This window comes from Branchiostoma floridae, chromosome 5, assembly GCF_000003815.2.
Source record: "Branchiostoma floridae strain S238N-H82 chromosome 5, Bfl_VNyyK, whole genome shotgun sequence".
Classification (NCBI taxonomy): Eukaryota; Metazoa; Chordata; class Leptocardii; order Amphioxiformes; family Branchiostomatidae; genus Branchiostoma; species Branchiostoma floridae.
Window position 1 is genome coordinate 25,646,560 of NC_049983.1, and position 23,433 is coordinate 25,669,992.

The window sequence follows — 23,433 nt, forward strand, 5'->3', positions numbered from 1 at the left end:
CTAAGGTTTCCCTGGGCAGAGAAAGCTCTGCTCTTGTGGAAAATCAATCATTAGAGAACCTTAGTCCATGATGAAATTCGCAAATCAGCGCTCCATCTCCTCAAAAATAAAAGCCAGTGCTGCAAGAAGTCTGCCTTGTATAAGTAGCCTCCATCAGGTCTTCCTTCTGGGCTATGGATAATAGAAGAGGAATAACTGGCCAGGCAAGAAGAGGAATAACTGGCCAGGCAAATGATACTCCCTATTGCCAGTGTAGTTAGTCTGGTAGAAGTGAATACCAGATGTGCCCATGTTGCTAATGCCTCTGCTACGTTTGGCGTACAATTTTGTCTTCTTGTATAATTTTCAACTAGGCTTGACAGAATTGATGACAACATCATCAACGATGAGTATAATTTGTAAACTTCTGTAAACGTTTGTATAATTAGACTTCACACCAAATGCTTAAAGAAAACATCAATCTACTGCATTGTAACATTTTTAAGAAACCTTATAGATTTATCCGGAAAAATAGACTTGCGAGGTGTCCTGGATATTCAGTATGTGCCTCGAAGCACATTTCGGAAAGAAGCGGGTTTGAGATACAACAATGCTCCTTCTTGCGACGCTTATGTAGATCTACCCTGATCACAAAGTCATTAATTGATGATGATAATCAAAAGCACGCATTGACACGGCTTCTAGCAAAGATATACCACCGGCATTTCCTTAGAAATGGAATAAAGATGCTACATCATATGTTCAACAAAAAAATTTTTTTTTCGGAATCTAGGTTAAAATGAAACATGATTTCTCTACCATTATTTGAGCCTACGTAGGAAATATGAAAATGGACTTGGTCTTCAAAATTAACAGTTTTGTCAAATCTCGATAGCAAGCTACGCGTACGACCTCAACTATGACCCACATAATCTAAACAAAGACTTGTATTTTAATCGCGACTCATTTCCGCCGCTGTGGCCGCCGGTAACCAAGAGGGAGGGGTGGGGTGTCAATGACTTCTTTCAATAGGCGCAAGTTCAAAAGCTAAGATACCCGTAGGTAGACTTTGTACCTTAACCTCACGGCTGAACTGACACGGAAAAAAGGGTGGACTGAAACTGCTACAACTGTGTCTTCTTTTGACGATTTTAATCCAGAGTAACAACAGAGGCCCTGCCCCAGGCACTAATAAGAAGGTAAGGAGCATTTTTACAGCTTAGAACAGCGGAGGCGATGATCGATCAAACTCAAGTTTCCCAGCTTTTGTGCCGACTGATGATCAACACGCGGCCACCTTGGGAGACTTCTACCATTCTGGAAATACATTCTGTGGTCATACCGTCATACCTTGCTACAATAAATTGAATACATCTCACCTCCTTGTCTGGCTTTACATGGCGATACAGTAATATATATGTATAATATAAATTTGTACATATATATAGGCAGAAAATATACATTCAAGTTAACTGTGTTATAAAAAAATGACTTAAAAGTTTATCGATATGTAGCATAAAACACGCATGAGTTCCAGGGAAAAATGTTGAAACTTGAATAAAACCTATGATTTCTTTGATGCACAATAGACAATGGACACAAGGAAACCTCAGCAATATTCTCAGAACCGCTCCTTCCAGCACAGTGAAGGTGTAGAGGCTCTACAGAAGTACGTGACGTGGGAGGGGGGCGATAGACGCCGGGTGTGGCACGGGGGAACTCTGCAGTTACATCTCCCAACAGCCAGGCGTCGCTTCTGTCGTGGGCTTCGATCTGTCACCTGATTTCATCAGGTACTAGTACTTTGTGACTGGAGGGTAACCTCCGTCGACAAAGCATAGTGAACGTTTTTTTTCGGTGAGCGTTCGCACCCATATCTCTATGTTCCGTTTGCCGCATTCGTATGTGGTTTGGCACGTCGCCTGTACACCGGAGTGAAATGATGCACGTACCTTTCTTTTGGTCATAGCTGTTGTTATAATCGATGTAATCATTTCAGAAATCCCCCCTATATTTTCGGTATTGTGGAAAAGGCAAGGTTGTTTCGCAATTCGGCGTTTGGTAACCAGCTTATCTCCAAGCAGATACGGTGAGTTATGTGAACAGATGTCGTATTATGTGTGATATCGATGTAACGACAACAGCTGATGTCGTTTACCAACTGTTTTGGGCATCCCTTACAAATTTAGCATGGTGTTTTGTATGTTATAAAACATATAAATGAATACCCCTCTAATGGATTAATAGCTTTTTTCAATAACGATGTTATCTAGATTTAAACTGCATATCAGATCCCTATCAATGTTGACTTCCCTGCAGCTATGCTCGGACGAACAACTCCTCCCCAAACGTGCGGTACCACGTGGCCGATGCCGCGGATCCATCAACGATCAAGCCGGAGTGGCGGGGCGCCTTCAGCAAGGTGGTGTCTACCTTCGTTCTGCACTGGGTCAAAGACAAGCCGACGGCGCTTAACATGCTCAACTCTTGTCTGAAACCCGGTGGCGAGATCGTGTTTTTGTGCGTTAGTGATAAAAGCAAGTTCCATGAGGTAGATATAGCATAATTCTCTTCAGAATCTCTAGTCTTCGTATACGCAAGATATTCGTTACATTGGAAACGAACGTGAGGGAAAACACTACAAGTGCACCGCAGCAGCCTGCTAGAGGCCTGTGGTTTTGAGGTTATCGCCTGTGACATCAAGAAGTATCCGCACTGCTACATCTCCAGAGACCAGGTGAGGGGAGTCATCCGTCCCACTCTGCCACACCTGAGCTACCTTCCCGAAGACAAGCAGGAGGAGTTCGTGGATGAGCTGATAAAGATGGCCGAGAAGCGTCACTGGATCACGGGAGAAGAAGCCCCTACAGTGCATGAGGTACTAGGTGTACATGGCTATTCGCGCTCGAAAGATATGAGTTTCAAGACGCAGCCGACCGCTGTTAGTTTTTAGCAATGAACGATGATTCTGAAAATGAAATCGACACCCCTCTGTGAAGTGGGGCAGTCCGAAAACATTTCCACTAAAAGTGCATTTGCATAAAGTATTACCCTACTCTATACGTAAATTAAACAAAATCTCCCATGCAAAAATGAACTCTTCCAGAGCAGCCCATACAAAATACTAATTTAGACCTGTCCAAAAACACTTCTATTGAAAACATGGTCTAAAATTGAATTTGATAACATGTTGCCGAATTAAAGATTTGGCAGGAGAAAAAGGCGACGAAACATCAGGAAAAGTAACATATTTTTAATCTCCAAGCCGATCTTGCTTTGGCAAATGGGAAGGGGTTTCGTCGGCAGAGGAGTTATTGGCCAAAGCGGAAATCTGCGGCAGGACGCAACTGGTCAAAGGCTTTGGCCAATAACTCCTCTGCCGGCGAAACTCCTTCCCATTTGCCAAAGCAAGATCTGCTTGGAGATTAACATATTTCCATTCATACTTGTGAATATAAAATATAAAAACAGCCAGTTTGCAATGAAAATAACGGGACCGTACTGGTGTAAGACTACAGTTTACCTACTGAATTAATAGAAGCTAATAGCAGCAAATGGGATCTACTTGGAGATTAAATAATCCCCCTTTGGATATGCAAACGCGAGGGCAATGGTGACCAAGCTTCCCTGGCAAATCATTCTTCCTATACACCTTTCTCACGCGGCGGCCATGATAGATTGAAGACGAGGTCAATGAGGCAAACAGACAAAACTTATTTCTTAAATCAGCTCCCATTTAGTTTTTCCCCAGACCACACAAATTTTCACAATATAAGAACAAATAATAAACATTATAACTAACGTTATGCGGCGAAATATGTAGCAATTTTGACTCGCATACGGATCCCATAGTCTCTTAATAGATGCAAAATAAAAACATAATAATGCAAATATTTGACGGGTATGCAACCATTCTCTTATTGGTCAATTTCCTAATTTCCATGCTATCATTGGTTGAACTGCTAATTATGACGTACAGTCTTTTGTTTGCCTCATTGAACTCGTTTTAGATCTATCATGGCCGCCGCGTGAGAAAGGTGTATAACCAGCGTAGTTAGTTTGGTAGATATCTGATGGATATCACATGTGCCAGTTTCGCTAGCTCCACGGTCGCATCTGGCGTACAAGTTTGTCTTCTTGTTCAATTTTCAACTAGGCTTGACAGAATGGACAACCTCTATGATGAGTATGTCGATGTAGGTTAGACATCCAGGTAATAAGATACACCAAAAAGCAGTTACTCGAGCAACTGAATAGGATTTTGGAAACGGTCAGGCGTTTCAGATAGCATTCAGTGTATTTCGTCAATATCACTGCTTGAGTAACTGCTTTTTGGTGCAAGATGAGTACAATAAAAATTATTAGTATAATTCTGTAAACGTCTGTATAATTATGTAAACTTCACATCAAATGCTTCAGTAAACACTACTTTACTGCAATGAATCGTTTTTAATCAATCTCATAGATACCTATCCACAGAACTTCCACTCTTTTGTGGGTGTAACATTTCAACTGTCAATACTTAAAACATGTTTGTCAGCTACGAGTCAGTATAACCTGTGATATACTCCCTAATACAGTACCATATACTATTTGCATTGTTAGTGCAGGCAAACATACTGGTAACATCTTTGTCCACTAATTAACGAGTGTTACAGCACATGGCTTATCTTTCTTGCCATAAGTATTTGTTGTAAAAGTGTCATAGTGATATTATTCAAGGTGGTTCAAAAATGCTCTCTTCTGCCTTGGCAGAATCTGACCACTTCCAACAGAAATTCATAACTTTAGAATCATTTCGGCAAGACACATTTTCAAAGTCTAGCTGATGATTACTTCAAGCTACATCTTAGCAAATCAAATGGAAAAAAATCTAGACAAAAAAAAAAGACTGACAAGTTTTTACTTAGTATTTCAGCATTACAGGGGATTAAGAAATAATAAAATTTCACAAAGCCTGAATTTTCAGGACATATGGCTTACTCTTAACACAAGCTCTTCTTCTTCTTTTCCTCCATTACTGATAAAATCGTTAAATTGGTGCAGCAAAAGATATTTCCCAACATGAACACATTTGAACATTAAACATGTATATGTTTATATGCCAGAAATATTCTGACAAAATCTATCTTTACATTAGCAAACAAAATTCTGAGAAGATACACCATAATTACACAACAGGTTTTCCAACAATTTTCATAATTCCATCACAAATACTGCTCAAATCTTTTTAACAAATCATTTACCCTGCTATCTTCCTATTCTTATGTAAATTATAATACTATTTTTCCACTAAAATCTACTTTCCCCAGAAATATCTACTTTGAAATTCAACTATTCTGACAAGGCCATTTCTTGTGCCAATATTTCTTTTGATGAACATTTTTTTCTTTCTAAAAAAACCTTTGATTGTCAATCTTTAGACAGCCACAGCAGGTTAAAGAACTTGTGACAACGAAAGTATGAGCACATGCCACGTGTACTAGCCAAAACCTTCCCACCAAAACTTCTACAATACCAACATCAGGTGGCACCTTACACGACTTTCCCTTACGGAAGAGTGACACCCACTGAGAGTCTTTGGCTGGTCTGTCTAAATGTGTGCCAAAAATCACACTACGGATTTGGTGCGCCAATGTGCCAACATCTGCACATTGACACCCAACAAGAACCGTTAAATCTTTATCATTATTATTAGGTGGCACACAATCAGGTTAAAATCAAGAAACATCAAACCAGTGAATGAGCTGATCAATATACTTAATTTACAACTTGTTTGATACAACTAAAGGATGACATAGAACAATATCCTAGACCGTTGTTTCAGCTATATTTCTAGTAAAGTCAAATCTGTATAACTCACAAGTCTCTGCATAAGACCTCTGCCCCATTGTGATCATTTTTGCTGGTCCCTTAGAAAATTTCCCCCATTGACACAAGCACTATGAATCCTGTCTATAGTGCACCAATCTGCATATATCTTATTTGTCCCTTGAGTAGGCAGTTATGACTGTATTGTTACACTTGAGTGTTGTTTCTTTAAAGTTTACAGCTAGTCCTTCAAAAGTCCTCCATTAGATTTTGCATGACTCGTCTGAGCCATTGTTGCATGGTGACATGCCATACATGCATGACATTGGTCCTCTGAGTGGACAATTTTGACTGTACCTTAAAGTTTATCCTTAGAGTGTTTCTGAAAGATTCACAGCTAGTCTGTAAGAACAGAGTCCTACCCCAAGATTTTGCAGACTTTGTTGAGCCATTGCTGCATGGTGGGCATGCTGGATGTTATTGGTCCTCTAAGTGGACAGTTTTGACTGTACCTTTATCCTTAGAGTGCTGTTTCTAAAAGATTCACAGCTAGTCCTCCAGAACTGAGTTCTCCCCCAAAATTCCGCACAGCAAGTCTCAGCTGTTGTTGTAAGGTGGGCAGATTTTATTGGTCTTTTGAGTGGGCAGTTTTGACCATACCTTTATCCTTAATAGTGTTGTTTCTTTAAAATTTACGACTTGTCCTTTTAGAGAAGTACTCAATGGACAGGTTGGAAAGACTACAGCCAGAAGTTTACTCGTACATTGCTGGTACCCTTATGAGTGTTGTTTCTTAAAGATTTACAGCTAGTCCTTAAGAACGGAGTCCTCCCCCAAGATTTCACACAGCTCGTTGAGTCGTTGTTGCATGGTGGGCACCCCGGCGAGCTGAGACTCCAGCTTCTGTTTCTCCTCGTTCAGAGAGAGGCGTGTTGACGTGTCGAGCTCCTCGAACCGCCAGCCCCCCTCCCCATCAAACTGTAGCAGATGGGTGTGGTACTTCCTGTAGAGAGGAGGAGAAAAGTATTTACATTTCTGTATGTCGCAATCCTATGGCTAGTAGATCAGTGGGCAGGGGTTTGATCCCAGCCCCCCTCCCCATCAAACTGTAGCAGATGGGTGTGGTACTTCCTGTAGAGAGGAGGAGAAAAGTATTTACATTTCTGTATATCACATTCCTATGGCTAGTGTTTCTGTAGATCAGTGGGCAGGGGTTTGATCCCAGCCCCCCTCCCCATCAAACTGTAGCAGATGGGTGTGGTACTTCCTGTAGAGAGGAGGAGAAAAGTATTTACATTTCTGTATATCACATTCCTATGGCTAGTGTTTCTGTAGATCTGTGGGCAGGGGTTTGATCCCAGCCCCCCTCCCCATCAAACTGTAGCAGTTGGGTATGGTACTTCCTATAGAGATGAGGAGAAAAGCAATTTACATTTCTGTATATCGCATTCCTATGGCTAGTAGATCTGTGGGCAGGTGTTTCATCCCAGCCCCCCTCCCCATCAAACTGCAGCAGATGGGTATGGTACTTCCTATACAGAGGAGGAGAAAAGTATTTACATTTCTGTATATCACATTCCTATGGCTAGTGTTTCTGTAGATCTGTGGGCAGGGGTTTGATCCCAGCCCCCCTCCCCATCAAACTGCAGCAGATGGGTATGGTACTTCCTATACAGAGGAGGAGAAAAGTATTTACATTTCTGTATATCACATTCCTATGGCTAGTGTTTCTGTAGATCTGTGGGCAGGGGTTTGATCCCAGCCCCCCTCCCCATCAAACTGTAGCAGGTGGGTGTGGTACTTCCTGTGAGATAATCAAAACAACAGAAACGGAACTACATGAAATTTCACAAGGCATGCATATTTCTGTATATCCCATCCCAATGGCCTAAGTCGTAAGTGGTTAGTGGTCCTGTGGATTTGTGATTTGTGGGCACCCCTCCCCATCATACTGAAGCAGATCAGATGGGTGTGGTACTTCCTGTGGGGACAAAAGTAGAACAACAGATCAGGGGTCTAGCCAGTGTCCGTTTTTCCGTCAATTGACGGAAATTTGCTGCGTCTGACGGAAAAATTTTAAAACCAATCCGTCAACCTTGACAGACAAAAATCCTTGGTGGAAGCTACAGGCGGCTTGGGGACGCCGTCCACGACCGTAAAAGCCACACACTGTTTGTTTTGCTATTGTTATGATTGTTGACAATGTGTGTCGGCGCCCTTACGCATACGATAATCTCATTAAAAACCCGTTTTTCAAGGTCTCAGTTCAGTCCTTCTAATTAATTTTCGCGGTTTTCGCGACGATTGTAATTGGCTGACGGAAAAAAATTTTGAGCTGGCTAAAGCCCTGCAACAGATACAAACTTTGTAATGCATACCCAATATATGCAGTGTGTTAGGAGGGACATCAAGGTGTGCGGTCTAACGGGTGAACCCACTGGACAGAGCCGCATGGAAGCGGGGTGTGAAGACTAGCCGACTGCTGCCTACCCCTGCATCAGGGACCCCAGCAGCAGTATAATCAAACAATGGATAGTGAGTGACCCAGTAAATGTCCCCAGGCATAACACACCGGGTTTGTACTGAACTGTGTAAGCTGCATATCCAGAGAGATTTATCTGACACACTCACCCAATGGAGAACCCAATACTCATATTGATAAGTGTGACAGGGCTCTAACATGCTTAAGGCGTGGCTCTCCCCAAACACGGGGCCCCCATTTAAAATTTTAGTAACTTGAGTTGCCATGGTAACTGTTGAGAAACCATAACACCTGCTGTGTTGCCATGACAACTGCTGTATTGCCATGCCGACAGCGATCTCACATTTGACCTACCAAAGTGACGGCCTGTGGGTGATGGTGAGGAGGGCTATCCCAGCATCCTTTGCCCCCTGGAAGATTTTTCCCTCAACATCGATGCTGACGGCACTGGTGCACTCGTCAAGCAGGGCGAACTTCGGCCTGGTGGTGCAAACAAACAAACAAACAAACATTAGTCTACAATCTTAATAATTATGCAATCATCAACTTTGGTCTGGTGGTACAAACATTTTTAACTCAAACAAACATGGACAATCATTATTCTTCAACTACACCTACACAGCTAACTAACTTCAGTCATTTTCCTATGCAGGGATGAAGCTGATTCCTAAAACTCCGCTCAGTTCGTACTCTACTTAACTGCTCTGCCATTTCCGCTTTTGTGGGTGTCGCCAACAAACAGGTGTCAGCCAATTAGCTTGTGTCAAATAAGGCATGGTCATGAACATTTCAGAGAAAGAGAACAGCATGTTGACAGTCCTTTTTGTGTCCGACTGTCTACCAGGTACCAAATTTTAGATGTGTGGGTAGAGGGCAACCACAGCATCACTGAATGGCGAAAACTTGCCAGTTGACGCTAACTCATTAATATTCATTAGCAGGACGGACCTGCGGCGTGGGCTCATCTCTGCATAGAAGAATGACTTTAGCCTGTGCTTTCAATAAGCTACAACTGCAACAAGATGTCTTTCTTTGTGAGGATGTAGCTGAGACTCACTTGTGGTAGAATATCCTGGCCATCCCCATCCTCTGCTTCTCTCCTCCAGATAACACATCTTTCCAGTCACTCACGGCGCCCCAGCCTGGAAAACATGGGATTCATAAATAACTACAACTACTGTCCTCTCTAAACACCTTACAGTTCTTCCCTGCAGCAACTCACGGCACCCCAGCCTGGAAAACATGGGATTGATAAATAACCCTAACTACTAATGTCTCCTTTAAACACCTTACAACACTTCTCTCTACTCACTCACGGTGCCCTAGCCTGGAAAATACAAGTGACAATCAACTACAGCTGTCTTCTGCACACACCTTACAGTACTTCTCTACAGTCACTCACAGCACCCCAGCCTGGAGAATACAAGAACTGTCAACTACTATCTTCTGTACACAAACTTACAGCACATCCTTCCAGTCACTCACAGCGCCCCAGCCTGGAAAACACAAGTAACAGTCAACTACTGTCTTCTGCACATACCTTACAACACTTCTCTACAGTCACTCACAGCGCCCCAACCTGGAAAACATGGGATTTATAAATAACTACAACTACTGTCTTCTCTTAACACTTAACAGTACTTCCTTCCAGTCACTCACAAAGCCCCAGCCTGGAAACACAGAAATAACAATCAACTACTGTCTCCTCTTAACACCTTACAGTACTTCCTTCTGACGAGGAACTTTGAACTGAACTGAGTACTATCTTCCAGTCGCTCACAGAGCCCCACCCTGGAAAACATGGGATTGGTAAATAACTCCAAATACAGTCTTCTTTAAACACCTTACAGTACCTCTCACCGGTCACTCAAAGAGCCTCGGCCTGGAAAACACAAGTAACAGTCAACTACTGTCTTCTGCACACACCTTACAGTACTTCTCTCTTCTCTGTAAATGTACAATGCCCAGTATGCCAACGGGTCAAACAAACAAACAAACATCCGTACGTACCCCCTTCCCTCTGTACGATGTGCTGTAGATGTACGATCCCCAGTATCCGCATCAGGTCCTCGTCTGTCACACCCCTGTTCCGCATGTTATCCAGCGTGTCTGGGTAGATCACCTGGTCCCGCAGGGTGCCGATTGACATGTATGGTCTGAGGGGGGTGAAAACAAAAAAATAGACTTATGACACCCTATCAGCTTGTTCTGGAACTTTGGAGAATATCGGGTTTCACTCTTCACATTCCTAAACTTTGATAAAGAACCTCGCAACCTGTACCTATTTCCTTCAAGCTGGTTCTTCTGGACATCATTATTAAGTAAAGAATTCTGCTGTAAATGCAGTGTAAAAATATAGTCTTAGTGCTGGAAGAAAAACAGAGAAGTAATCTCTCAGATCAGAATTTCTTGAATCTCTTTGGGATAAGTGGTATAGTGTGAACTGTTAGCCTCACCTTTGTGAGGTAGGTAGTATAGTGCGAGCTGTAAGTCTCACCTTTGTGGGATGTAAAACATCCTGTCGGGTTTTGGCTTGTACACCTACATGTGATGAGTAGTATAGTGTGAGCTGTAAGTCTCACCTTTGCGGGATGTAGAACATCCTGTCGGGTTTTGGCTTGTACACCTTGCCCTTGTACACAGGCCACAGCCCGCCCAGGATCCTGAACAGCGAGCTCTTCCCGCAGCCGTTGGGCCCCGTGATCAGGACATGCATGCCAGGCTCCATCTGGGGAAAGTACAGGGGAAAAAAGAAATTATTTTCTAAAATAAAACAAGAGAAAATTATCTTAGTAAGAAATGAGAGAGGCCAACATGAGACTGAAGAAAAACTAGTACACATTATTGTGCAATTGAACATATCACACACTAGTCTTAGGGTTAATGTGCTCATTGAGGTTCATGCACTGACTTAAATATTCAAACAGGCCAGGACTACTGATGGGTGATGATAGGGTTAAGGGTTAGGGATCAGAGGTTAAGGTTCAGGTACTGACTGTAAGGTTAAGACAGACCACCACCACATCGCCAGTGGGGGTGATGATGGGCAGGGTTAGGGTTCAGGGGTTAAGGTTCAGGTACTGACCGTGAGGTTAAGACAAGCCACGACCACATCGCCTGTAGGGGTGATGATGGGCAGGTCCTTCAGGATGATGCTGTCCCTGGTCTCTATCACCACACCTGCGGGGGAAGCACAGGGGAGGGCTTCTTAAGCAACAAAGAATTTCACTTACATTGGATAACTTTTAATCAATTACCTAAAAAGATAGCACATAAGTAATAAGGAAATTCACATGGGACAACTCTTGGCAAGAGAGCACTCAAACTGCAAGCAAAGCTTTGCCAACACATTTTCCCATATTGCAATTACAAGTAGCAACCATTTGAATACAGATCATCGGGATACAGAGCATTTTTTCCAAAATCAAATCACTTCTTCCTAACATACCTTATTAATTACCATCCGACACCAAAAACACACCCAAAAAAAAATTACCAATATCAATATTGACTTCTTTGCAAAGGTAATCATGTGTGAATTGTATGAATGAAGAAATGTATGGATGGACGAATGAATGAATGAATGGTTTATCATCAGAGAGGTAGCAGTAAGTAACAAACTCTCTATCCTGAGGGGGCCCTTCGATTTGCTGCCACCCCTCAACAGCCAGCAGCATGTTGCCCTCCACCCAACAAACCGAGACAAAGGACAGTTCACTTCGTACTGACTCCACTTTTATAGTGAAAGACTACCTCTGCTGATGTATATAGTATATTATATCATAGTTTTCATATTTTAATTGTCCCTGCATATTCTAAAGTTTATCTATCTATTAAGATTTACCACATTTGTGGAAGGATTGACATAACAGGTGACGATCACCTTTTCAAGACATCAACATGGAGACCAGACTTTAAAGTTGCAGTTGCCCTATAAGCGAGGAATAAAGAAAGGAAAGGAGAGAGAGGGGTACAGAATAGTAGAAAGTTTGTTTCACCGAATAAATCCACTGACTGAATGAAGATTTATTCTGTGATTATAGTAAATGACCAGGCTTTATGACACCATATACACCACAGGGCGGGTCATTAACCCTTTGTGAATGAATGAACAAACCCTCTATCCTGAGAGGCCCTTCTATCCGCTGCAGCCCCTTCACAGCCAGCTGCCTCTTGCCCTCCCCCTCTGTCGCTGCCACCGTCGTTCTCTGGTACCGTCCCTCGCGCATGTCCTCGAACACATCAAACATCTCCGACACTCGCGTGGTGTAGCCGGCGAGCTCCGTGATCTGTGGGAATAAAGGAGGATTTATAAGGCGCCACCTAACAAAACTTAACAGTACTGCAGGTCAAACATCTCCGACACTCACATTGTGTAGCCAGCAAGCTCCGTGATCTGTGGGAAGAAAGGAGCGACACCTAACAAAACATGATGGTACTGCAGGCGAAACATCTCCGACACGAGCGTGGTGTAGGCGGCGAGCTCCGTGATCTTTGGACATAAAGGAAGATTTATGAGGAGCGACACCTAACAAAACATGACGGTACTGCAGGCAGAAAATCAGCGTATTAGCATCACTTTTTGGACAATTGCATCGTTATTCGGCGAGCTCAGTGGTCTTGAAAAAAAGGAGGACTTTTATATAAGGAGCCACACCTCGAATCGTACAAGTAACATACAATGTATGTAACTCAAACAGACGCAAGCAAAACCAGACAGACCAAAAACTATACGTCCACTTTTCATGGAGGTAAAAGTTAAAAAAATTAGTGTTAGTGACTGATAGAAGCTTACCCTGGTAAAAGAACACAGAATAAAATAAATAAAATTTTGAAGAGGCTTGTGTTTCTTGAATGGAGAATTATTTTACTACACAGGCTTCAATTGAGTTACCTTGTACTACAATGTACATGCTGTTTTCTCTATGCTACACTAGACCTGTAATACTTTTACATGAATGTTTCGTCTTTGTTGTAATCTGGACATAGCAAAAATGTTAACAAAAATGTATAACGGTCTTCCTTCATTCACTATAACATTGTGTGTTGTAATGATACAATCATGCATTAGTCGTACACTGTGAGATCAAAGTCCATCATTAAACAAATGTCCCGGCTTACATCACTGACCAGAGGAGATAAGAAATCACGTGCGTGCACACATGAGTAACCTTTGACTCCTGGACTGTTTGTCCGGGCAAACAACTCAGCAACTTCAGCAGGGCTCGAAAAACTATTTCTATATGTATATACTGTACAATGTTTACTGAAATATGTGATTACCAAGTTATAGTCGATGTTCTTTTCATTTAACCAAGGAGGTTATATCTCCATATAATCTCCTTGATTTAACCATGTAGTTTACAGATTTTTTTTTTGTAACATTTTTTCTTCACATTGCAGATTGCGTGAGTTGTTTACATGTCTTTCCAGCCCTATAAAGGGTGACTTGCACAAGCCGGTACCTACAGTGTACAAGTGCTAACATACACACGTCATGAGCTCCAGCAAAAATGCAAACATAAGACCTGCGCACGTGTGGACACACACACACACATACAACCGAAAAAGAACATTTTGAACGTCATTCTTGAAAATCAAAAACAGATATCATATGAAAAGCCTGTATGGACCTGAGCAGAAATACATAAACCAAGTAGAAAACACTGTCCCATCTTAAAAAAATTATCCTAAGCCTACCTCCTTATAGGATGAGAATATTCTCTCCACAGCGTCGGCCGAGTCAAACAGAAGTTTCCGTGATGTGATGAAATCCTGCGTCCGCTCGCTTATCGCCTCATTTCTCGCCGAGTCACTTAAACTATCTGTGTCAACATACAGAGTCAATGTTAAGTTTAAATACTAATACACCTTCTGAAAAAGAGACTATATCTACACAAGCACTGTGTTATCTGTCCTGATGTTTCAGTGGCCATCTGTCACCTCCCTCAGAGTAATTCTAACTGTAGGCTGCAATACTTATTGCTGTGGTACAATGTGACGTCTATCTTTATCCACCCTGGGTCTCATGCTGTCCGGTTCCACCTTGTTTTGAAACAAGGTCCAAAATGTTTTGATGAAACTAGCTGTTAAGTATTCACATCTAACCACTTTCATTCTAGTACTAGTAGATGGAGGCCCAAATATCTATTGGTAGCTGCTATGTAAGATTACTGTAAATAAAATGATGCCTTGTAAGAAGTTTTCAGATGTAGCCTAGTTCACTTTTACCTGCGTAGTAACTTATATCCATTGTTTAAAAAAAAGCAGTATTCAGGGATATCAAGTTAATGTACAGTGGTTTCAAATTGCACTATTTTCAAAACATTGCAGTTATTTTCAAAATATTGCACAGTCTGTTGACTTGATATGCCTAGATACCCTGTCTATAAAAACAACAGATATAGGTCACCCCACGGATAAAGGTTACCCACCTTCGTTCTGGTAGGCAGAGGCCGTCATGGCGGGCACGGCGACCATGAGCAGTCCTGCTGCGCTCCAGACGTACTTCATGAGAAACTGCTCCAGCATGATGTACCACAGCCGTTTCCTGAAGATTAAGTTCATCTGGTCTGCTAACGCACGGTAACTCTTCTGGAGCAGTGTCAACTCAACCTGCAACAATCAAGTACAAGATCTTAAGTGTCAAGTACACACAGGAAAAGGAACCACAGACGTTTCCTGAAGATCAGGTTCATCTGGTCAGCTAATGCTCTGTAACTCTTCTGCAGCAGTGTTAACTCAACCTGCAACAATCAAGTACAAGATCTAAGTGTCAAGTACACACAAGAAAAAAAACAGGCGTTTCTCAAGATCAGGTTCATTTGGTCAGTTAACGCTCGGTAGCTCTTCTGCAGCAGGGTCAACTCAACCTGCAACAAATAACTACATGTATCACAAGAATCTGAATTATGAAATACAATTGTATGTACCAGTGGTTAGCTATTTCACTGCTTAACTACAAAGCTGGAAGAAATCCCACCTAACTTGTCTGGGTAAGAAATCCCATACAATCTCCGTTCCACAAACCCTAGATTTGCCCAATCCTACATGGTGAAATATACAGTCTGTGAAATCAAAAACTGCAATCACCCAAAACCAGCAGTCATAGAACTACATGTACAAATGTAAACTCTCTGCTACTTCCAGTACTCAAAACAGTCAAATTCTCTTCCTTGTGATATATTATTCAGTAGTTTCTACACTTTGTCATATTATGCTCTATGTGTGCCATGGTATCTAACAAACTGTTTGTGTTTAGCAGGCAGCCTGCAGCTGCTGACCCAAAAAATGTATTTTGAGCCCTGGCAGTTTCTTTCAGTTCTTGGCTATAATGGTGAGAACAGAAAGTATTGATGTCTTTATCTACATCAGACAGCATTGCAGAATAGATTACCTGATGCCCCCCATAGAAGGCGATCTCCTCGGAGTCTGTGATGATTCGTGAGTGCACGTATCTGAGGTAACCTTTCCTGTGGGCCTCCTCTGCCACCAGCTTCCCAAACCTGGGGGAAACTGCACGCAGAATCTGGAACACAAAAATACATTTGTCATCATCAACATCATCATTCATCCTCGTGTGAGGTGGAGCAGACGAAGTTAGCCCTCCAGAACTGCTTGTCTTTCATCGCAGAGAGTAGCCCTTGCCCTTCCAGCCCTGTTTCGTCCTCAATGAGTTTCTTAAGAGTTGTGCTTGGGCGGCCAACCTTTGAAATATATTCAGAAGGTCTCGAAACCACCACCAGATTAAAGCTGTCTCTTGCAACATTACACACAGTACTAGTATCTCGCTACAGGAAAATACACTCTCTGTTACCACCAATTTTGAAAGTTTTGTGAGGTAATTTCTCTAAATGACAACAGTAGGACATAGATAGAAACAGCTTTACAAGGACCTGCTACCATAGATACTGATGTCCTGGACTGGACTGACCTAGATAATTGCTAAACTGGACTATAATCAAGACCCATTATAGACCTAAGTCTTTAATACCTGCAGATAGGTGTGGCATTTGTTGCTAGCCTGGTGTCGAAACCTATTTAAACCTATTTTTCCAAAATCCTATCAAGTTGCTTGAGTAATTGCTTTTGGGCCAGTATTTTAGCTGAGAGGACAAAGAGACTCGACAGCCTCCATAGGTTTAGATACCAGACTATCTGTTGCAAGGCTAATCTCTAGCTTGCACTGCAGACTAAGGCAGGCAAGAGAAGCCCTGCAACAGTCACAGTGGCTAAGTAAACTGCAGAAGCTGCAAAGTGGCTGGAGAGATTTAGGTAAGAGCTCCGCGGTTGCTAAGCAACAGAATGGCCATCAATTGAAGTCATTACTAGTGTGTGGCATAACTGCAAGGTGCCTGGCCCGGGGGACCTGGGTTCAAATCTTGTCATGGATAGCAACCCACTGCTCCTACAGCCTAAAAAGACTATGGGACTAAAGCTCTAGGGGATGAACTGTCATTGTCAATCCACAAACATCCTGACAACATTACCTACTGTAATCTTACCTTAGCCTGGTATTAAAAAGCTATTACAATAGAGTCTCTAGTCTCAAGGACAGAAGAGACTCAGGAGCTATAATACGTAAGGATACCAGACTACTCTTCTTACCTGTCCTGAATGGGAGCGATAATGGGTTGTACACCTGGCTACTCTTACCTGTCCTGTGAAGAAGATGGTGGTCCCGGAGATCATGCTGGGTATTCTGGCGCTGGCGCCCTTGTCGGCCGCCATGTTGACCAGAGCTGCGGAGATCAGCACGATGTCCAGCATGGGCTTGGTGAGCTGGGAGTACAGGTGTGCTACGGACTGGCTGAACACCTGTGTGAATGGACAACAACAACATAAACAACAACAACATCATTATATGGGTTTGGTGAGCTGGGAGTACAGGTGTGCCACTGACTGGCTGAACACCTGTGTGAATGGACAACAACAACATAAACAACAACAACATCATTATATGGGCTTGGTGAACACTTGTGAGAATGGACATACATATAATTATGAATTCAAACATTGCATTGCATTTTTCCGGGAATGGCTATTCCATGGAATTTGATTGTTTCATTGCCGTAAATTTAAACAGACTTGTCTGTTAAGATAAAGGACATGAACTCAATAATTTTAGACGGTCTGTATTAAAATGTACTAATAAGACATAGATATAACATCTACAATCAATCCACTGTAAGATGTCAATCCTTTGCTGCAAGAATGGTACAGATGTGCAAATCTTTGCCTAGTTAAGTTGTCTTTGCCAACAGTGTGAATGTATTTAAGACAAGACTGGATAACCATTGGGAGCAAAGGAAATACCAGGAGTGCGAAGAGGTTGTTACAAGAGGTAGTGACGGTGGTATCTCACTACACATGCGTCACTGCAGGGTTCGAAAGATACTCAATGAATTATAAGAGTAAAGAACAAGTTTTCTAACATTTTGTGTACTTTGTCATCGTCTAAGTCATACTTTTACATACTACACAACATCTACATTATAAAAAAATTGGAGAAAATAACAAAATAGTGACGCAGAGATTCCGTGAGTGAACGAGCCCCGCAGTGACGCAAGCTTGACGCAAGTGCAGTGAGATACCACCTAAAGCCTTCTACAACTATGCATTCTCAAGGTATCCTCAAGGCATCTGATACCCACCGTCAGGTCCTCGGTGAGACACTGGTCAGGGTTGCTGAGCCGTCCGTCCAGGTTGGTGACGCGGTAGTACGTCTGCCGGTCGAAGTACAGCTTGTACGCGTGGTTGACTAACCTGTAAATAATATGGTACGTTAGATATGGTAGAAGACAAAATAATATTCACCAGGTGTATTTTGCCAGCCAGTAGGTACCCAAATTATGAGTAATGAGGCTGATTAACGTGGTCGAGGCACCTCCTCGAGCACGGGACCCCCATTTTACATCCCTCCCGGAAGACGATTTCGTGGAAAGCTTCGTGAGGCTACAGCAATCCGGTCAGTCCTTGGTTGGTCCCCCATCCAAGTACTGTCCGGACCGCGCGTTGCTTAGCTTCCGAGATCGAGGGATCGGGTGTACCAACGCGCCACACGGCTGTAGCTTTGTGTTTCAAACTGCCCCTTCTATGATCAAGAGAGAAAAGAGCTCTTTAAACTTAAAGAAGCCACCAAATTCTATCCTATTATCTCCACGTTTGCAGACGAAAAGAAAACTACTCTGACTCCTTTTAATGTCGCAAAACCCACACATTTACAGAAAAGTGGGATCTTTCATCTTCCACTGTCTCAGAAAAAGAAGTCAAACCCAATAAGTTACATCTTTAAGTTAGACTAGAGTTGTCACTTACTAATAGTCAGTGATACTATACTGTTTACCCTTATTTGTCATTTTGTTACCCTTATTTGTCATTTTTTGTCAATTGCAATTATTGTTTATTGTTTATTCAGCAGATCTCCATTAGTGATTACAATTGAGACTGCATCACTATTCTTCCTGGAGTCGTTACACAAGCACATTACATGATACAACATTAACACATTACTTATTTACGACCTAACAACGCTTAAATCTAACCTAAATAAGTCTCAAGTAGCTGAGAGGTCAGAGGTCAGTGTCAAAATTCTAAACACTAACTATATATACATAGATGTTAATGAATGTCCTTTACCACCATTGCTGCAGAGGTATATACGTTTGTGTCTGTGTTTGTAGTCTGTCCTTGATGTGTTGTTTGAACATGGATGGTGTAGATGCTTTAATGTATTGTGGGAATGAGTTGTAAGATTTTATACATCTGTGTGATTTTATACATCTAGCCCTCGGGCAAGAATTTGCAATAAACTTACTAACCTTGTGCGGAAGGCCAGGGACAGCTTGTTCTCTAGGAAGCGGAGCACGCTGTTGATGAAGGTGGCGGGCACGGCGATGGCGAGCCACTGGGCCAGCAGCGCCGCGAACGACCTCATGTCGCGCCGCACGATGCTGCGGACGATCCGGCCGTCCAGCTTGGCGACGTAGATGGACAGAAAAGTCCGACAGACCAGCGAACACGAGTGTAGCGTCAGGAGCCCCGCCTCCTTCGTGAACACACCCGGAAAGATGATTTTTATCAGCCTTAGAAGCTGCTTGAAGAAGTCCTTGTTAATCGTCGCCGCTCCTTTCTTATGAAGACCTGTCCCCACGGGTCCGTTAGGTGACCCGGCTTTCTCCTCTTCTGTCGTGCTCTTCTCCTTGGAGCCGGCATTTTGCCGGGGGGCGCTCAGCTGAGAGTAGATGCGGGGGTACAGCTTCTTGAGCCCGTAGACCACTGCCAGCGCGACCACGGCTCCCTGGGCGATCTTCACGCCCTTCAGGCTCTTCTTATAAACCTCTTGTGTAGCGCTCGCCATGATCTAAACTACACGGGCTCGGAGATAACCGGTCACAAGAGAAACAGTGCGATCTGACGGTTCAATGTCCATCTCCGGCAGCCATGTTGGATATTACCCGGCATGCACCTGCGGGGTACTACAGGTCACACCAGACCGAGGCTCGCAGAACAGGAGGGAAAGTCAAAAATCGTCTGACACACAGGCAGGTAAAATTTTGCCGGATGTTTTCGTTATTTTACCGAGTTTAAGAGAAATTTTCAGTTTATAGGCCACTCTAGAAGTAAAGCAAACGTTAATTCGCTCTGATCACAGTTTCTGAACGAACATTGTCATGATACTGAAGTCGACTGTGTGATTTTCTGTAAAATTAAATGTACATGTGTTGCTGGCTGGCCCCAACTCTGTTGTCGACCCCTAACTCAAACTAAAGCTCTGCATTAACTTGATTTGAGAAGATGTCACCTTCTTAAGGAGAACCTTAGCTTATTTATAGTACCTGTGTTGGAATGTAACATTCATTCATAGGTTCAATGCGAAGTTACTCCGACTTTCTTGCCGTGGTGCTAGTAAGAAACCTCCTGATTTACCCAAATGAGTTGATATTGACGTTAACTTAACCTTGTCATAACCTGATTTTTGCCTTTTCAGGACATCATCCTCATAATGAACTGGGTTGGCGGAGCAAGGTAAGGAATTCTTCTTCTTACACATTTTTTAAAAATTTTATTTCAAGTGGACAAGTTTGCAATTGTTCTTTTAGCCTAAAGGTAAAATGATGATAGTGCTAAAATGTAAAAGTCTTTGTTAATTAGTATCTCAATGTTAGATATTGACTTGATGTATGTCCCTGAGTATATAGCATTATGAACACACTTGCAATGTGAGGACAAATAAACATTGCATTGTCCACTCTAGGAGCCGACTACGGATGAAGTATGAAAAGAAGCAACAGAAGGTAAGTGCCACTAACAATGTTGTCAAACATATATGTTCACATTACCATTACATCACTCATGTTCTTCAATTCATTTTGATGTACTTGCTTGCTGAGGGGTTGACTTGCTTGCTGTGGGGTTGACTTGCTTGCTGAGGGGTTGACTTGCTTGCTGTGGGGTTGACTTGCTTGCTGCGGGGTTGACTTGCTTGCTGCGGGGTTGACTTGCTTGCTGCGGGGTTGACTTGCTTGCTGCGGGGTTGACTTGCTTGCTGCGGGGTTGACTTGCTTGCTGCGGGGTTGACTTGCTTGCTGCGGGGTTGACTTGCTTGCTGCGGGGTTGACTCGCTTGCTGCGGGGTTGACTTGCTTGCTGCGGGGTTGACTTGCTTGCTGCGGGGTTGACTTGCTTGCTGCGGGGTTGACTTGCTTGCTGCGGGGTTGACTTGCTTGCTGCGGGGTTGACTTGCTTGCTGCGGGGTTGACTTGCTTGCTGCGGGGTTGACTTGCTTGCTGTGGGGTTGACTTGCTTGCTGCGGGGTTGACTTGCTGGCTGTGCTCCCTCTTGCAATTTTTTTCTAGAAAAACTACTGCTTACTAATACTTAAATACTAACCTGACACTCTTCCTTGCATGACCAGGATTATTTTGAGAGGAAGAAGTATGCCAAACAGGTGAAGACAGTCCGACCGCTGTCTCCTGGTGCTAGACACAAGAAAGGAGGGATCAGTCAGGACCTGCTGTACCTACAAACTCTCAACACAGCTCACAGCATGGACAGGAAAGGTGGGTTAGTTGGTTAGTTGGTAGGTTGGTTGGTTGATTGGTTGGTTGGGACAGTCCGACTGCTGTCCCCTGGTGCTAGACACAGGAAAGGGGGGATCAGTCAGGACCTGCTGTACCTACAAACTCTCAACACAGCTCACAGCATGGACAGGACAGGTTACTTAATATATGTTTTTTTATAGTGGTTTATATATAGACTACTAGAACCATATTAAAACTAAGACATAGAGTTAGATTTGAATTTAAAAATTTAATAAGTTGTAACTTTCAGTCACAGTTATGGGTACTCACTGCCACCCAGCTGTAGGGTGGCAGACAGGGAGTAGCACCCCTGGAGCTGAGGATTTCTGGGCTCTCTCTCTCTCTGTCAAACACGAAGAAAACCAAATTGCGAAATTAAGCGACCACTCTGTCTACTCTGAGTACCCTTACCCCCCAAAGTGTCAGTCTTCAACCTAATGAATTTGACACGTATCCGGAAGAAGGAGAAGACAATGGCATCTCAAGGTCCTGGGAACCAATCTTGTGCTCTTGAGGGAGAACGCTATCTCCCCCACTTGGTGGCGCCACACAGTTACAATGCTCCGTCTTGCAATCTTTTTCTAGAAGTAGGAAAACCTCTGACACTGTTTTTTTTTTAATGTGGCAGAATTACATGTTATGTTACTGGAAATTAACCTACAGGTTTTTCCTACATACATGTATCTCCCAGGTACCGTGAGTGCCCCCTCGTCCAGACAGGTGAACAAGGTAGACCTGAGTAAGGCTGGTGGTTCCTTCCCCCTGAGGAGGCAGGAGGACCTTGAGCTGCCCAACATGTCTCCTGACTACAGCAAGACTCCCTCCAGTCTCCAGCTGGCAGGGCCTGCAGACAGGTAGAGGCCTAGAAAAAAATGTTGTGTATCCCATTTCCTTGTCTACGTCTTAAGTACCGCTAGCAGTGTTCTTAACTATCTCTGTATCTGTCAAAGTCATGGTAGATCTACATTCTAATTTCAGTTCACCTCCCAAATATGTTGGATTGATGTTTTCCAATGTCACAGTCCATTTTTGTTTTCATTTTTACAGCAAGCCCCCATGCCAACACTACCTGTCGTATGATGACTGGCTCACCAGCAGCAGTGGAAAAGTGGGGAATGACACATCAGACAGCGCAGTGCACCTGTTTGATCAGAGTGGGAGACTATCTGAGGTTGCTCCACACACATCTAACACTAACAGGGAGCTGCATAGTCACGGGGTGGGTATCTGCTTTTCAACTTTGCCAAGGAGTTTATGTTTCCAGTTACATTGCTTTGTTTTGTTGGTTATGGTACTTATGAACAGACTGACCGTACAAAATTTTATTTTTATATTCCACAACAATAATAGACAACTTCTAATTGGTCCAAAATCCAGCCAACTGATTTTTTTCAGGCCCAGTTTTTCTGGACCGGTCCAGTAAGAAAGAACACCTCTAATTGTTAGTGTATTCAAACACAAACTTAAAAATAAAGCACTGCATGTGTCCCCTTTTTGTCACTGAAAGTCACTGAAAACAAAATGAATTTACAGCACAAAAATGAAAGCTAATGAGCTGTCATTAGCTTTGGGCTAATGACAGCTCAGAGACAGTTCCAGCGGTTTCGATTTTATTTGTCTAAGACAATTTTCAAGAATCTTTTCTCAAGAAAGCAATTCAGACTATGGTTTTGTATATCTCTATCCTCAGACGCCCTTTGTGCCTTACACCACGCCTGGTCCTAAGACACACTTCAAGGACCCCTTCAGGAAGTTCACATCCTCCTCAAGTCTGGTGAAGTTTGAGGAGGGCCCGTACACCCCCGACCTGCGACATGACCCTGATCTTGACCCTGAGGTCATGGCCATTGTGAATCCGCCCCGCACACCTGGATCCTGTCGCAAGAGGAGAAAACTGGCGAGGACACCTTCTTCTGGCCGAAGTGTGTAAGTACTTTGTATGCAGATCTAGGTGTTACCATGCCAGTTGCTGTATCTGTATAGCTGGTATAACTGCCCTTTGGTGTAACGCACCAGCTTCTGTATCTGTATATTTTTCTAGCCGGTATAAACACCCTTCAGTGTAACACACCAGCTTCTG

General features: G+C 43.0%; 3 protein-coding genes and 2 long non-coding RNA genes across 5 annotated transcripts; 3 read left to right on the top strand and 2 right to left on the bottom strand.

Moving 5' to 3' along the window:
• Positions 1–1,376: 1,376 nt before the first annotated feature.
• LOC118416367 (biotin biosynthesis bifunctional protein BioCD-like) lies at positions 1,377–2,932 on the top strand. Its single transcript, XM_035821461.1, has 4 exons — positions 1,377–1,387; positions 1,665–1,772; positions 2,299–2,530; positions 2,684–2,932. Exons 1-4 carry the CDS (start codon positions 1,377–1,379, stop codon positions 2,930–2,932), a joined length of 600 nt encoding a protein of 199 aa, XP_035677354.1.
• A 1,929-nt stretch (positions 2,933–4,861) lies between these two features.
• LOC118415861 lies at positions 4,862–5,756 on the bottom strand. The gene is made up of 2 exons (XR_004831156.1): positions 5,685–5,756; positions 4,862–5,513 (listed from the first exon to the last, which is right to left on the bottom strand). It is a non-coding gene; the product is annotated as an uncharacterized LOC118415861 (long non-coding RNA).
• A 28-nt stretch (positions 5,757–5,784) lies between these two features.
• On the bottom strand, positions 5,785–19,786 carry LOC118415858 (ATP-binding cassette sub-family D member 2-like). Its single transcript, XM_035820715.1, has 13 exons — positions 19,093–19,786; positions 17,926–18,037; positions 16,928–17,089; positions 15,669–15,800; positions 14,703–14,887; positions 13,973–14,093; positions 12,390–12,561; positions 11,358–11,452; positions 10,855–11,000; positions 10,283–10,428; positions 9,330–9,414; positions 8,627–8,752; positions 5,785–6,793 (listed from the first exon to the last, which is right to left on the bottom strand). The coding sequence occupies exons 1-13, from the start codon at positions 19,629–19,631 to the stop codon at positions 6,598–6,600; spliced, it is 2,217 nt and encodes a 738-aa protein (XP_035676608.1). The 5' UTR covers positions 19,632–19,786; the 3' UTR covers positions 5,785–6,597.
• Positions 19,787–20,258: 472 nt separating this feature from the next.
• LOC118415862 lies at positions 20,259–21,334 on the top strand. Its single transcript, XR_004831157.1, has 3 exons — positions 20,259–20,299; positions 20,529–20,568; positions 21,188–21,334. It is a non-coding gene; the product is annotated as an uncharacterized LOC118415862 (long non-coding RNA).
• Positions 21,335–21,475: 141 nt separating this feature from the next.
• Positions 21,476–22,878, top strand: LOC118416368. The gene is made up of 4 exons (XM_035821462.1): positions 21,476–21,488; positions 22,045–22,207; positions 22,401–22,572; positions 22,861–22,878. Exons 1-4 carry the CDS (start codon positions 21,476–21,478, stop codon positions 22,876–22,878), a joined length of 366 nt encoding a protein of 121 aa, XP_035677355.1.
• The last annotated feature ends 555 nt before the right edge of the window (positions 22,879–23,433 follow it).

Coding starts and splice junctions, on each gene's coding strand:
- LOC118416367 (XM_035821461.1), top strand. Junction 1,773..2,298: donor CTGTCACCTGATTTCATCAG/GTACTAGTACTT, acceptor ACTTCCCTGCAG/CTATGCTCGGACGAACAACT. Junction 2,531..2,683: donor ATAAAAGCAAGTTCCATGAG/GTAGATATAGCA, acceptor TGTGACATCAAG/AAGTATCCGCACTGCTACAT.
- LOC118415858 (XM_035820715.1), bottom strand. CDS start 19,631: ATGGCGAGCGCTACACAAGAGGTTTATAAGAAGAGCCTGAAGGGCGTG. Junction 14,094..14,702: donor GCCTACCAGAACGAAGGTGG/GTAACCTTTATC, acceptor TGACACAGATAG/TTTAAGTGACTCGGCGAGAA. Junction 10,429..10,854: donor ATGTTCTACATCCCGCAAAG/GTGAGACTTACA, acceptor CACCCCCCTCAG/ACCATACATGTCAATCGGCA.
- LOC118416368 (XM_035821462.1), top strand. Junction 22,208..22,400: donor CTGGCAGGGCCTGCAGACAG/GTAGAGGCCTAG, acceptor TCATTTTTACAG/CAAGCCCCCATGCCAACACT.